The sequence below is a fragment of the Channa argus genome, chromosome 2 (genome assembly GCF_033026475.1).
Source record: "Channa argus isolate prfri chromosome 2, Channa argus male v1.0, whole genome shotgun sequence".
Taxonomy (NCBI): domain Eukaryota; kingdom Metazoa; phylum Chordata; class Actinopteri; order Anabantiformes; family Channidae; genus Channa; species Channa argus.
In genome coordinates this window covers 9070964-9086124 of record NC_090198.1, presented here as the reverse complement: position 1 = coordinate 9086124, position 15161 = coordinate 9070964, and the positions used below count along the sequence as shown (strand labels likewise).

At 41.5% G+C, this 15161-nt stretch overlaps 1 protein-coding gene across 1 annotated transcript in view; it reads left to right on the top strand.

Moving 5' to 3' along the window:
• The window catches only part of tox3 (TOX high mobility group box family member 3), a 39851-nt gene extending 25350 nt beyond the window's left edge, over window positions 1-14501 (top strand). Inside the window, exons 3-7 of the mRNA XM_067495185.1 lie at window positions 4485-4736; window positions 10989-11252; window positions 11350-11580; window positions 11769-11849; window positions 12051-14501. Coding sequence (XP_067351286.1) covers window positions 4485-4736; window positions 10989-11252; window positions 11350-11580; window positions 11769-11849; window positions 12051-12899 — 1677 coding nt within the window. The 3' untranslated portion in view covers window positions 12900-14501. The remainder of the gene's footprint in view (window positions 1-4484; window positions 4737-10988; window positions 11253-11349; window positions 11581-11768; window positions 11850-12050) is intronic.
• Window positions 14502-15161: the final 660 nt, after the last annotated feature.

The window sequence follows — 15161 nt, the reverse complement described above, 5'->3', positions numbered from 1 at the left end:
CAAATGAGCTCAACTTCCCATTTGTGAGAGAGATAATACATAGGTGTTTTTTAGAAGTTGCACTTTATTATACAGTACAGCTGTTGGAAGCTGCATTTTTATTTTTGTTTACCAATGTTGTTTTCAGAGAAAATGGTTACTGCTATAAGCTTTACCACAAATGCTTTCAAGCAAAATATGAACCTATTTAATCAAGCCACCATGTCCCCTGCATTACACGGTTCATTTTAAAGTGCATACAGTATCTATTGTGCACAAGGGAGAATGCTTCTACATCAGAACAGTAGACTTGTGTTTGCTCTTTATATGGACGGTGTATCATTTACCTTATGCACTTAGAGGATGAGATAAGATGACCTTGCTGTGCCTGGTAAAGCCTACATTCTCGTAGGGAAAGCTGGACTGCTTCCCTCAGGGAAAAGGATACTATACACTGAGATTGTGTTCCACACAGATGTATCACCTTACTTTCCCAATCCAATTAGAGACATGTAATGAACTATAAATATGTAGAAATGGACTACAAATGATCCAAATAACGTTGATTAGGGGTGCCATGGTTGATGTTGTCATGTGAGAAGCTGCACTCTGTCTACATATTTGAAACTGAATCCTCAGTCCTGCCTCTATTGATTCTGAGCCCTATTATATGTAGTAATTGCATGCTGCTGCCTTTAACAAGCCTCGGTTATTGCATCTGTGAATTGTATTACTACAGTTATTGAAGGACTGACAATATTGGCTGAAAAGCTTTTTCTTGCTCTGTGGGCTGCTAGTGAAAGAAGCCAAATGATACAGCATCAGAAAGGAAAAGTCACAGATGCACACCTCCCTCTAGTGTGTGTTTCTATTGCGGTAAACGTTGTTAGCTTTAATTTATTAAATACAGAGTTAAAACAATGTGTGTGCACTATATATATATATATATATATATATATATATATATATATATATATATATATATATATATATATATATATATATATATATATATATATATATATATATATATACACACACACACACACACACACACACACACACACCAACACACTGTATACTGTTTTCAATAAGAAGCCCCCTTCTATCTGTAGTAGCAGCAGCGCTGTAGAGGTGGTTTTTCTCGCCGCAGCCCAACATCTATTGGTCATGAATGTTAAAACAGATCCCCGGAGGATCAATCTCAATTTTGTGATTCCTTTCTTTTAGCACAGGGGACTTTTCTTTTTTATCTTGGTGACTTGTCTTGCATTATATGTTGATTTGACATGAAATTTTGTTCAGATATTCGTGGTGCCCAGAGGATGATACTATGGATTTCCTGACTTGCCATCTTGAGCAAAGATAAAAATAATAAATCTAAACTTAACTATGACCACTCATTTTTCCCAGAAAGAATATTATGTCTGCCAAAATAATTTCCAGCTAAATATAAATTTGGTCCAAGACTAGAGATTTCACACACCTGCTCAGGATGGTAATACTGGGTACATCAGGCCTCTCTGTAACAAGCCCTGCTCTGCCCTCAAACCACTCAACCATGTGACTACCAACTACAGGACAGACACACACACACACACACACACACGTGCACGCACACACACAAACAAAAACAAACAACTCTATCTCTCCCTCTGTTGTCTTCTCTCTTGCCCACCCCTTAACATGTACATGCCTGCACATCCCAAGCCAGTATCTGGCTTGGCACTTGGCTCTGTTGAGCCTTTCAGAACAATTTAAATGGATAATCAGGCCAGTGATGCGAAGAAAGTGGATTTTGCATCTCTTAATCTCCGATCAGAGCCCCCTAAGCTGCTCCTGGTGCAGAATTAGACTGGCTTTATGTGAAATGACACCAGACAGTGTGCAGCACGGTAACACTCTGTGGGTTCCAGTAAAATCTGGCACCTCTTCCCCAGGGAGAGAGTCTTTTCTTTGTGGACAGCTAACATCTTCCACACGCCCTGCCCCCAAACGAGACACAAACGCCATGTCTCTATTATCAGTGCCTCTGGTGCGGATGTTAATTTGTATCATCATTAACAAAGAGACATGATGCACACAAGCACAGTGTTTGATACTGATCGTGCTCCATCTCCCCCGCTTCTAGAGTAATTTCTTTTCTTCCTCTATCCTCCACTCCCAGGCTGTTTAGCACGGAGCAGTAGCATTCCTGTCCTTCAAGTACACGTCTGTGTTTTACTTAAAGGTCACATGCTTGTCCTGCTCTACTACAAAAGTGGAAATCACCTCAGCCAACCTTCCTCTTTGACGTTTGTCTCAAATCTCTGGGTTGGCTCTGTAATTCAGGACGCAGTGCACCAGCCTATAGGGTCCAGTTGCCTGTGAAGCTCTGCCCTGATTTACCTTACACAGTGTGTCGCCAGGGGAAACCTACTTGCATCAGCAAACAGTATCCATAGTGATATGTTCCTCCTCATAAGCCTCCCTGCGGTGGCTTACGTGGTTAAATGTTGCAAAAGTATCACAGCGTGTGCTGTGGATCTGGCTTTTCTGGAGAAGGAGAGATACATTTCTGTCAAAGAGATTTAATTATGTGTGTTTTTAATCTGCTGTATGGTGTCATACAAATGCAACTGGGGCCAAAGGTGTGAAGGCTGGTGTTCAGATTGACCCTGTTCATTCTTTCCATTCATTCTTCCTGTCCATGACTCACAACATTTTTGTTTTATTAACTTGATAACCACTCTGTGTTGTGATTCACATGCTGCTGAACAGGCATTATTGCGAACTTGGAGGTTTTTGAGTGGACTGAGGCATAATATGACAGCTGTGGACTCAGAGTAAATGGTTCCTACTGAAGGTGCTCCTGATTTATTTTGCACTCTACAAGCCAGAGGCCAGGGCTTTGATGAATATGACCTTAGATCCTTCTGAAAGAAGAACTGATTCTCTAGCTGTGAAACAAGCATTGAAAAGTGAAACGGTGGTAGGGAGCAGCAAAAGGGAGAAAAACAGGGGGAATGAAAACTCTATTAGCTGCCTCTGCCACTGGAATTCATCAGTGCTTGTAAAGACAGCTGCCCTGAGTAGGCAATGAATTAGTTTCAAGTGTCTATGTGCTAAAGCAAGCAAGGGGAACATTAATACTCCCTAATCACAGGCTGTGTTGGCATATTCCCTCCATTGTCTCTCTTCTGTTATTCTATCCACTACCGGAGACAGAGAGACAGAGCTGAGACAGACAGGAAAGACAAGCCTTGTTAAATCTGTTTTTGAGTGTAGAGAGAACGTCACTTCTCTTATGGAAGGAATTTCATTCCTATGTGACAAGTCATGCCATGATGCTTTACATTTGCTGTAACATTGTCAAATTTTGTTAAGAGTGAGTGAGTGAGTACAAGGAAAAACCACCTCCTTCTGCAAAGATGATGGGTTTATCGCTAAAAGTGATTCTTGATCATCTCCAGGAATAACAGCCCCTCTGAAAATGAAATGCAGGTGTGTGGAAAGGTGAATCGGCGTGTGGGAGAGTCACTGATGCCTGTTTAGCCCCCTGTTTTTAGCCTCCGGGGCAATTATTTTCATCCCAGGGTTGTCTGCAAACTCCAAATACTTGATGAAGTCACTGAGGGCAGGTCTTAAACACTAGAGTGAAAGTGACACGAGGTAAAGAAAATAGTGTTAAAGATCAATCTAAAGCACCGTCAATGCAGAGGGCTGAGAGAATTTAGGACTATGCCACTATGCTTTTATTATACCCGTGCTAGCAGTTAAAATCATGTCACTTTTAAGATGGGACCAATGCTTTGCAAAGGTTTTCAGTAACCTAACACCGCCTCAGAGAGAACGCTGTTTGGCCCTGTGCTCAGCTGCATTCATGTGGACCTGCAGTGTGGTCATTGTGGGGATATGAATATATTGGCTTTCCAGTGAGTAGCTTAATGCACTGTGCAGATGAAAACAAGGCCCAAGTAGGTGAACAGTCCCATCTCCAAGAAAGCACATAAGCAAATTAAGTGTGACCAAAAGCTTTAATTTGAAAGGCAGAAGGATTAGGCTGTTTGATGAGCAGATTTAAGGGTGCAGGCAAGGGGAACAAAAAGAAACACTTCTGGCCAAGCGTAATAATCTTTGAAAATGTTCTTTAAACCCATCTCGCTGTGACGTGTATTTTCACTGCACTTCAACCCAACATCTTCCATCCACAAGATTAAGGGCTTTTATCATGTATCCTCTCTCTCCCGTGATTGCCGCTTGATATTTTTGCTTTTGACGTCTTCTTCCACACTGGCCTTTTTCCTTCTTTTTCCTCAAAGTGGACTTTAATGGGTTTAGGAAATGTTACATCTTAGTGCACTTACAGACAAGTGTATTACCACTCCACTAAAATACTCCCTCTCTTAAACAAAGTTGTCTGTTTTAATCCCTGAAGGTTTTCTTCCGGCATGTTAGATAAGGCTGCACGTCAGTAAATTCATTGTGTTGATTTCATGACTTTCCTCTTGCTACCTTCTTTTCAGACTTTCCATACTCCCAGCTTAGGAGATGAGGAGTTTGAGATTCCTCCCATTACTCCTCCACCTGAGACGGAGTCTGGTCTGGGTCTCTCGGAGGTGGACTCACCTTTCCCAGCAATGCCAGAGCCCCCAACTCCACACAGGGGTGCATTAATCCCTCAGTTCCCCCCTCAGAGCCTGGATCTGCCCTCAATTACTATCTCACGCAACATGATGGACCAGGAAGGAGTGTCTGTCATTAACGGCCAAGCTGTGGTAAGCACTTTTATCACTTTAAAATCAAGAAGTCTGTTCATTTTCTTGCAACTAAAAGAGTTTTATCCTCATTTGTCAACACACAAAACCCTGCACTAGCTCTTTTCTAGCGTGTGTCCCACATGAAGCAGCAGCTCCAGATGTTCTATCCAAACTAAAAGATGTGATTTATAAGTATGTAGTAATAGAGAGCCCTGTAAAGTAGACAGACCTTAAATATGCCCTTTTACTGATCCAGAATGTCACCTTCACAGTTTTTGTACACCTCCTGTTGTCAGCACATCTGGCGCAGCATCTGGCCTTGTTTACAACACAGGAGGTATATCATCACATTCAGTGAATGTCATGATATTATGTTGCTTACTGTGAGGACTTTTTTTAAAGCACACAGAGCATGGATAGACCCCCACTCTGTAAGGTGAGCAGATGTGAACAGATCACAGGTGTTTAGAGTACAAAGTGCATTCAGCCCCAGAAGGGCAGTGAAAATGGGACCCAAAGGTGCCACAGTTTCACATGCTCATATTTAATTCACACTGCTTCCAGAAGGGTTTTTTTTTTAATGCTGTAAATGCTGATGCATGCTTCTGTCCAATGTCACACGAGTTTGTTCAAACATGACACATGCCTCGTCTGGAGTTTGGGATCAGCTTTGTCTTTGTGGTGCAGCGAATTTCCCTCACAGTGAGGTCTGTACAAACATATTTTTAACTTAATCCTCCTTTCCTCTGGCACAGATGGTCAAACATAGAAGAGTGGACAAAGTAATCACTCTATTTATGTTTATACTGTTATGTGCTATAGATTGTGAGATTGTTGTCTCAAGGTGGAAAGGCATTTTCAAATGCCACAATCATAGAAGCATTGAGGAGGAAAAATGAAAATGTCACTGGCTGACTAGTTGTCTTACAGACCTATTACAGAAATGGAAGATTCATTTAGGACTGAATGAAATGAAAGGACAAAGGCATGAGCAGAGAGACAATGATATTGATGCAGAATTTGCTTTGTGGACCACAAAGCGCAGAAGAGGTGCCATGATCATTATAACTGCGTGCGTAAATGAAATGTGTTTTAGACCCCCTGCGTCTCCCTTTTCTCTCTAACACATTTGTTGAATGACACTGATATTACAGATATTTATTTACATTCCATATGGGAAGGGGTAGTAAAATTTTACTGCTCTTTTCCTTGCTTCCTTGCCTCTGGGCTGTGAAATAATTGCAGCCTTTAAAATATCTCTGCCTCATACAGTAAGTGAGCCCCAGAAGACTTTTGCCTAAAGAATTTTCATTTCATGGTCAGTTAAGCTTACTACATCTGGAAGAAACGGAACCTTGACACAATTACATTCCTGACTGTTCTCACGACTTGCTGGAGGATTAGATTTGATTCTCAAACATTATTCCTCTTTAACACCATTTGCATGGCTCATGTCTCTGATTGTGCGGAGACTCTATTAAAAACTGAGGGGAGAATGTGGGTTCCCGCTCCATGCCTCGTGGCATTGTCGTGTGCACACTACTCACTCGTTATCAGTCATCGCACATTGTAGCGCAGGAAGGCTTGTGGTGGCCCTTCATTTTTCCTGTAAATGGGATTGATCCCCAAAAGTCTTGTGACAATGCCTATAGAAATTCTATTCATCTGCGGTTTTATCTTTGCCATGAATAGCGAACGCAACTTTTAAATAAGATAAGTAACAGCGCCGTTCGCAGTGCATTATATATATACACACAGACAATGATTTACGAAGGCCCGAAGAGGGGTGTTTTGTCATTTTGTCAGCACGCTGATAAAGGAATGACAACCTTATATACATGATTACATTCTGTGTTATTTGTTATGGCTGCAGGGGCAAACAAATAAACCGTGCACCACTGCAATTACATTTTTCATCAAGCCACCCTGCTCATATTTCCCAAACACTTGTCTTGGTTTTCTTTCTCTGTGCTAGATTACTAGAGAATATGTAGTGTGTGTGTGTGTGTGTGTGAATGTCTGTCTCTTATCAGAACTTAATGAGAAACCCAACCAGTGAATATACCTGGGCTATTTTCAAAAGCTTCTTCCATGTCATTGCGTTGCCAAGTGTTCTGCTAATTCCTCTCCCCATAATGTTCAGCGTATGTCTTGCAAATTGGCCACAGATGCTGGGCTTCTACAAAGAGAAATACATTTTTTTCAGCGGCAGTGTGCCTGGCAAGCCCAGAATCTGAAGTCATTATTTATTTAATCTGCTCTCCTAACAAGCTTCTGACTCTCATTTTTGTCTCCCAGCATGTGTCCTCCTGATTTGTGATTGAGACTCAATAGTGCCAAATAGTACTGGAGTTAGAGCTGCCAGTATTGCTTTATTCACAATTTCTTCTCGATTTTCTCCCTGCTGCACAGCAAGGGTCTCTGGGTTCTATTTCAAAAACCACCTGGTGCCTTCACCGCATTTTAGGTTTTTCTTGACACATGTAAGCATATACTGAATGTTCTGTGTCCTCCCTCCATGATTGGATTCACAAACCTATAGCAAACAACTAGTTGCATTCGGTGTAAAAATCAATATTCAAGGGATATGATGTGAGCCTGGCTGTCTGGTTACCATACTTTACATTTTTTTTATTACCAACTAGCTGCTGATATGTAATCCACAGTAGTGTGTTTGAACCACATGCATCATGTAAGATGTAAGTGAGGCTGAAAAAGCCATATGTAGTTTGTTGTTCAGATGATTTGATATGCCTTGATATGGTGAAGATTGCCTGTGAGTATAATACCCTCAGTTTTGACTGGTCAAAATCTACTATATCCTGAATCAAATGGAAAATGTGAGCACTGTTGCAGAAAGCATGTTTTTATACGCTTCCCTCTTATCTTCCTTCCAAGCACTGACATGAGTTGTACATCAATTTAAGAGAGTGGATTTTTTTTTTTTCGCTCTGTTTCTTTTTTCTTTTCTCCCCTCAACAGACAGTTATTGTGACATATTGGGTCAGTCAGAAATGAAAGATATTCATGCAGGCATGCAATACTTGTAATGAAGTCTCAGCTTGACCTTCTGCATGATTGATTCTGTAATTTACTTTTCTCAGGCTCTCAAAATGAAATGATGTCATGTTGGACAATTTTAAGTACCCATAATGCATCTGGAGAAATGGTAGAAAGGGGTATGGGTCAGTGGCTGCAGGGGGGGGGACATACTGGCCTTGCGGAACAGGGGGAGACTGGGAGGGCTTTGTTTTTAAGTGGGGGTTAGAGGTTGGGGAGATAGACAGACTGGGTTTACACACCACAGGGAGAAAGAGAGAGTGTGTTTGTCTGAGACAGGGCAAGGGAAAGAAAAACAATTTATCTTCATGCCATTATAGCCTTTACCGGCATTCAAAATTCCATTTTTCTCATTTGGCTTAAGCACAGACTTCAGCAGGTTGCTGAAAATGGAGGGAAAAAATAAAATGATGTACCCGTATAGAAGCAGAGCAAAGGAATATGTGCAGTGCGCTGATAAACTATCTTTAATAGGACTGACCTTTCATGCTGGCGAAAGTTACTGGGGGATTCATCCTTATAATTACCATATAGATGATTTTACCCCTCTCCTGCCATGGAACATTTCCAAGAGCTCTGGCATTGATTGAATGGAAATTGAACTTGTTAACATTCTTTTCAGCCTGTTACAGCTTAGTACATGGTGCCACTGTTCATAAATTCTTCCCAAATTCTGATTTCCAATATCTTTAAGAACAGACTAGAGCTTGCTTTCATTGACATCAGTGTTGAGATTTTTATCACTTGGTGAATGCATAATGTTGCATTCTGAGTCCAGCTACTGTGTTTATTGTGGGAAAGGTTTGACACATTGTCAATAGTGGGTTTTTTTTCCTCATTTACTAGTTTTCAGAATGCTTTATGTGGCTGTGTGTGGAGTGCTTGCAGTGTTAAAAGTGGATGCTGGTAATCTACAAAACAAGCTTTTATTTTCTTTCTTTCTTTTGCTTCATGTTGTTGACAGCATTATGTTGTTGCCAGCTATTTCATCCTCATATTAAAAGCAACACAATTGGGAATATTACAAACCGAATTTACATAAAAACACATTATTGATTAGAGAGTAGATTTCTGCTTGTTAGTGTTGCAACCACACAGAACAACAACACACCTACACACACACACACAAACCTGACTAAGGAGGGCACATCTGGCTACTGTGTACTCAAGATAAGGACTTATTTGCAGATTTACGATGACTATCGAAATATCTAGTTAGATGTCTGCTGTGACTGCTGACAATACTGCAATCAAAATGCAAATGAGAAGGCAGAGGGACATAAATAAACATCCGAGCACCACATTCATACAACATCACAATCAAGGCAACTGTTACTTAAGATGATTTCTTTCAGTAGCGTGTTATTAGCCGTTATCTTTTCATTCAATTTCAGACGTGTTAGCGCTGCTGTTCCACTGACATAACTGTCATCGCTCTTTCGTAACATGAAGTGAGCAGCAAAATTGCTGCTACTCCAGTTATTGCTGTAATATGGGGTGAAGTCAGAAATTTAGCAAGCTGTTGAATGTGATATGATTAAGTGTTTAACTGTGGTCATCAGTGCATATTTTTAAAAATTCACAACTTCCAACGGCCGTTTAGAAAGCATCACCATATTCCAAACAAATGGGCAGAATGGCCCATTGCTCTAAGTCAAAACTGCATCATTGGGATTGGGCAGACGTTGTATTATGCAGATGGCCACGACTAACGAGCTCAGTGTGCACATGTTTGATGTTCGCAGCGAGCAGAGAGCAAACTGCGAGCCATCGTGTTCTCAGTAATGAAGATGACAATAGCACTTGGAACATGGCGGGTTGCAGATATGTAAATCACAGTCATTTGGTCATGGTCTTGTTTACCGCAGCTTTTATTTGCAAGAATACTGAAAGCTTCCGCATTTGAAGAATCACAACAATATGTCTTCAATTTCTTTCCCACCTTTGCTTCACCTTTTACAGAATCTTCCTGGCACATGTAAATATAAATCTGCTCTCACTTCATAGATTGTATTTATGATAAGCAGTAGACATGGCATATGAGAAAGAAATGGATTGTAGATCCAATATGTTTCTGTCTGAAATGGTGTTACAATATTGTTTTTGAAGACGGGCATTCATAAGGTTCTTTCAATAAAGCCAGGTGCGTGGGTTTATGATGTGTTGATGTTGGGAGAGATTGAGTTTGTGCTGCTGAATACCAGATGGATGTACCCAGGGAGAACAAATCACCTTTTCTGTTGTGTTCATGTCCCCTCCTCTGTTCCATGTCAGCTCTGCTGGCTGTTTGATCAGTCTTCACTCTGGGGAGCTGGCAGGTCTCCTAATTTCATCCTTACCACAATCGATGCAAACATGTTGCCTATACCTTTTTCGGGAACTGAATGTTTTACCACGAAAAAACTGAAAAGGATTTTCTAAATGTTATAACATTATGCCCGGCCTGGCAAAAGGGAGGGAACCTGTCCTGGTTGATTTATGGAAATGGTAGATTATATAGTATTATTATAGAATTCTTTTTCCACTTTTTGGCAAACAACGTGATCTTTTGAAGATGCCTCTTTTACAGAGTTTAACCTTACATTACACTAAAGCATGTAAGGCATGTTGTGGCCAGCACAGACTAACCCTGACATGTAAGTGCATGCGTACTCTACAATGAAAAGAGTCTTTTTATTGTGGCATTTGAAGTTACAGTGTGTTCTACAGTGCATGGGAATTGAGTCCACTGTTCCCCTCTAGGGACATGCAGTCAACAGCTGTGTCACAGATTTCCATACAATGCAGTCTTGAAATGAATCACGTGAACTGTGAAGCAATCTATTACTGACTTATAAAGTTGGCTTCTCTGGTGCCAAGATAATTTATCATGGCCTGTAATAGAGACATTTAAGACCCAAGACATTGTGACATGCGATCTGCCACATAACAATTCACAGAATCCAATGACCCGATTTTCTCTCTGGTGAGTGGAGACCACTTCGTGAGCTTCATGCACTGGGCAACAGAGATACGTATGTTTGAGTTGAAGAAATAAAGTGTATTTTTTTGCAGGAGTGTGAATTCCGAGGAACGTGGGCTAAAAAAATATTACATTCAGTGTTACAGTATATTCTCACTGTTACAGTAGACTGTGTATACAGTATACTCACTGTGTTACAGTATATTCTTACTACTTCATCAACCTTTTTCTTTCCTTTTCTTTTGCAGCATGTGGGACCAGGGCACATTCGCCAGTACCCACCCAACCCAGCCATGGTGATGAAGTCCATCATCAGCATGAACAGCCCCAATGGCATGATGTCACGGAATCAGCTGACCACCATCAACCAATCCCAACTCAACGCACAGCTGAACCTAAACATGGCAGGACCCAACATCACCCATACTTCCCCATCTCCACCTGCCAGCAAGTCCGCCACACCATCCCCCTCCAGCTCCATAAATGAAGATGATCAGGAGGACAGCAGCAGGGTGAGGAAGAGATTTTAACATTCTTAGTTATTGTAATGAATTAACCTGCTTCAGAAAAGGACATTTTTGTGAAGGTCAACACTTGTTATAATTGCAGGTCATTGGAGAGAAGCGGCCAGCCCCCATAGATCCCACAAAGAAGCCCAAGACTCCTAAGAAGAAGAAGAAGAAGGATCCAAATGAGCCTCAGAAGCCAGTGTCAGCTTATGCCCTTTTCTTCAGAGATACCCAGGCTGCCATCAAGGGTCAGAATCCCAATGCCACCTTCGGAGAAGTGTCCAAGATTGTAGCCTCTATGTGGGATGGTCTGGGAGAGGAGCAGAAGCAGGTACGATGAAATCTGAACCAAAATATAAGGTGTCTAATGATGTGGTCTAATATATATAATGTCATGATCATCAGTTTATATGTATTTTGATGTACACATATACATATGCTGCCCAGCTTAAAAGGAATAATCTCTGAGTATAAAGAAGCTTCGTTTGTCCATTCACACATACCTTTGTTTCATCACAGGTTTACAAAAGCAAAACTGAAGCTGCAAAGAAGGAATATTTAAAAGCCCTTGCTGCCTACCGTGCTAGTCTGGTTTCCAAGGTGAGAGAGTGTTTCTTTTTTTCACCTGAAAAATGTGTGAATTTAACAGAAAAGTGAAAAAAAATTTATAATGAGAGAAACAAGTGAAGCAAGCAGAGCTCTAGAACATGTGTATTATACCTATAGATGGATGTAAGGACATCCTTCAGATGTGAAAGCTGAAGCTGTGTAGAGAACTTTTGATCTTTTTATTCTATCCAGGCTGCGGCAGAATCCGCTGAGGCCCAGACTATCCGCTCAGTGCAGCAGACCCTGGCCTCTACCAGCCTGTCCCCAGGCTTGGTGCTGCCTTCACCGCTCAACCAGCATCCCTCCATGGCATCAGCTTCCCAGGCCCTCCAACAAGCCCTACCACGAGCTATTGCCCCAAAACCTCTGCAGATGAGACTAGGGGGCAGTCAGATTGTGACCTCGGTCACCGTTTCCCACCAGAACATGTCCCCCGGGATGCCACCGCAGCTGCTTGGCCAGATGGGTGCCGGAGGGGCCATGGTGGCAGGTGCCCAGTCCACAGCAGTGTCTCAGATGAGCCCACCCATGCAGCCGGTGCAGCAACATGCAATGCAGCAGCTCCAGCAGCAGCAGCAGCAGCAGCAGCAGATGCAGCAGCACCTCCAGCACCATCAGATGCAGCAGCAGCAGATGCATCACCAGCAGATCCAACAGCAGATGCAGCATCAGCATTTCCAACACCACCTCCAGCAACAGCTGCAGCAGCACCACATGCAGCAGCAGCAACAGCAACAACAGCAACAACAGCAACATCAGCAGCAACAGCACATGCAGCTGCAGCACATGCAGTTGCAGCATCAGCTGCATCAGCAGCAGATTCAACATCTCCAGCAGCAGCAGCAGCAGCAGCAGCAACAACAGCAGCAGCAGCAGCAGCACCAATCTCAGTGTTCCCCACCCCAGCACTCTCCTGGTACGCCCCATTCAGTCGGAGGCTCTGCATCGCTCAGCAGCCCCCAGCCGGCCCCCCAGCAGCAGCCACACCCTTCCCAAATCCAGGCCCATGCCCAGGTTCTGTCCCAGGTCAGCATTTTCTGAGCCAAATGGAAATCCTATCTCAAAGAACAAGAATAGAATAAAAGCATCGTTCCGCGTTGCTTTTCTAAGTTGCACTTAAGAAGTGTGTAAGATTTAGAATGTTATACAAAGAACTTGTCCATTGTTATAGACGGATATGCACACGCGTGTACAGAAGGTAAACATGTTAGTTGGGGTTTTGTCTATAAAATAGGCTGAGCTATGACAGAAACCTGTTTGGGCAAGCGCTCAGTGATTGTTTATTTGTTTGTGAGGTCTTTCAGTTGTCAATTTCAACTGACTGGGCACACAAGTTGATGAAAGACGTGTCTTTCACTGTTTTATTTAACAATAAAGCTTTATTTATGAGGCCAGAGTTGTCAGTTCAGTGCAGCAAAAGGACATTTTGAATGCTTTTCAACAAAAGGATTTTATCAGCTCTTGCCTGGACTGAATGGCTCACAGGAACCTTGATGGAAACCAGTAACTCACATGAGTCTTTGTAACCACTCTGGCCAGTATATAACAAAACTTTCTTGACTCCAACCTTTTCCCTCTCACCAGTCGTTCTCACATATATAACTGTTCAACAATGGAATGAAGGAAGTCATTCATTAAATCATCACACGTTGGAGGACTAGTGATATTTGAACACGTTTTAAACCTCACAAATGCAGACAGTGTCACGAGGAATAGGAGGAACTGAAATGAAAGCTCTTGGGATGCAGATCTCGGAAAGAATGACTGAACAGACTGCGACAGAAACTGCCATAAATCATTTATGTCATCACATCATCAAACTGTAGCTGTAATCTGCTGTACATGTTTTGTAGAGTGGGGAGAGACGAGACCTCCTTTATCCATACCCTGCAGATGATTTGCCCAAGCGTGTAACTGGCAACCCCCCACCCCCACCCCGTTCGAAAAAAATCTCCTTCTTTAATCTCTTTGTTTTTACTTCAGATGTTTAACAATTAAATTATGTTTTTATTTTGTGTAACAAAAGGGATATTTTATGGTAAATACAAATTTGCAGGAGAAGGCAGATGGTTTGGGGAGTGATGTATTTTTACTCTGCTCCCTGATACGTCACTGTTTTAAAAAAAAAAAATTAAAAAGAAAACTAGCAGAGCCAGTTTGTTGCACTGCCAAAGCCAAATGAAAAGGCATGGGAGGTATTTTTGCCAGCTGTACAGAAGTCCCTGGAAAAAAAAAGATAATGATGTAAATTTTTCATATCACCTGTTGTAAAGTTTTAATATGTGAGGCTTTAATTAAAACATTGTTAAACGACCTGTGGATTGCTATATCACATAGTGCATTTCTGCTCTTTTATACTTTTTTATGAGTTACAATAGCAGCAACTAAGTTTGTTTGTATTTTCCTTTCAAACCAACTGCTTTTAAAAACTGTCCATAGAATAAATGCATATCAGTATGGAGTTTTCGAAAAGTTGCTTTCAGCTCACGATAGGAAAAGTAATTTAATGTTTGAGTTGTTGCTCTGCAATGAAGACAAATCCAGAGACATTCCATCACTAATATGATAGTAGCCATAATTTTGTATGAAGTATTATATATTTCTTTGTGTCTCTGTTCAAAATTAAACTATCAATCACAAATATTTATTTGAAGGAATCCGTTTATTTCATTAGTTTACAGGAGTTGTTTCTTCACATCTTCTTGAAAATAGATATTCGTAGCACTCTTCAGTTCTTTACGGGATACAAGATGATTTGGTATGGAGTCATTCTATAAGAGAAAAAAGACTTTGCAGGGATATGTGAGCATCCGTGTCGGCATTATTATACTGCGTGCTGTTTCTCGGTGATTTGAATGGAAGTCTATTATGACTGTGTGTAAAAACAGTGTTGAAACTAGACAAGGTCAGCATGTAACTGGTACTTGTCTCAATAACAGTCCCCTTCTTACACACCAGTGCATTGGATTCTGCCTCTTTCTTATTCCCTTCAAAATCGCTTCATTTCCAAGACATCTCCAGGGGTTTGCTGAGCTCCCTTGAATAATATGGTGAGCGGGGGAGGGAAGGCAGGCAAACAATAATTATCATATCTTCACAATAGGCTGTGAATCCACTGGCCCAGAGAAGGGTCTTTTTCTTTCCAAAGGCAGCTGAGACATTTTAAACATGGGTTAATGTTAGTTACAAATCAGGAGAGAGAATATCCTTCTGTGCGTTTGTGATAGCAGCCGGATAGAATTTTCAAATATTGGTTACTTTTCAATTAGTTTTAGGAAAGCATTTGTAATTTGGGCCGAGGCC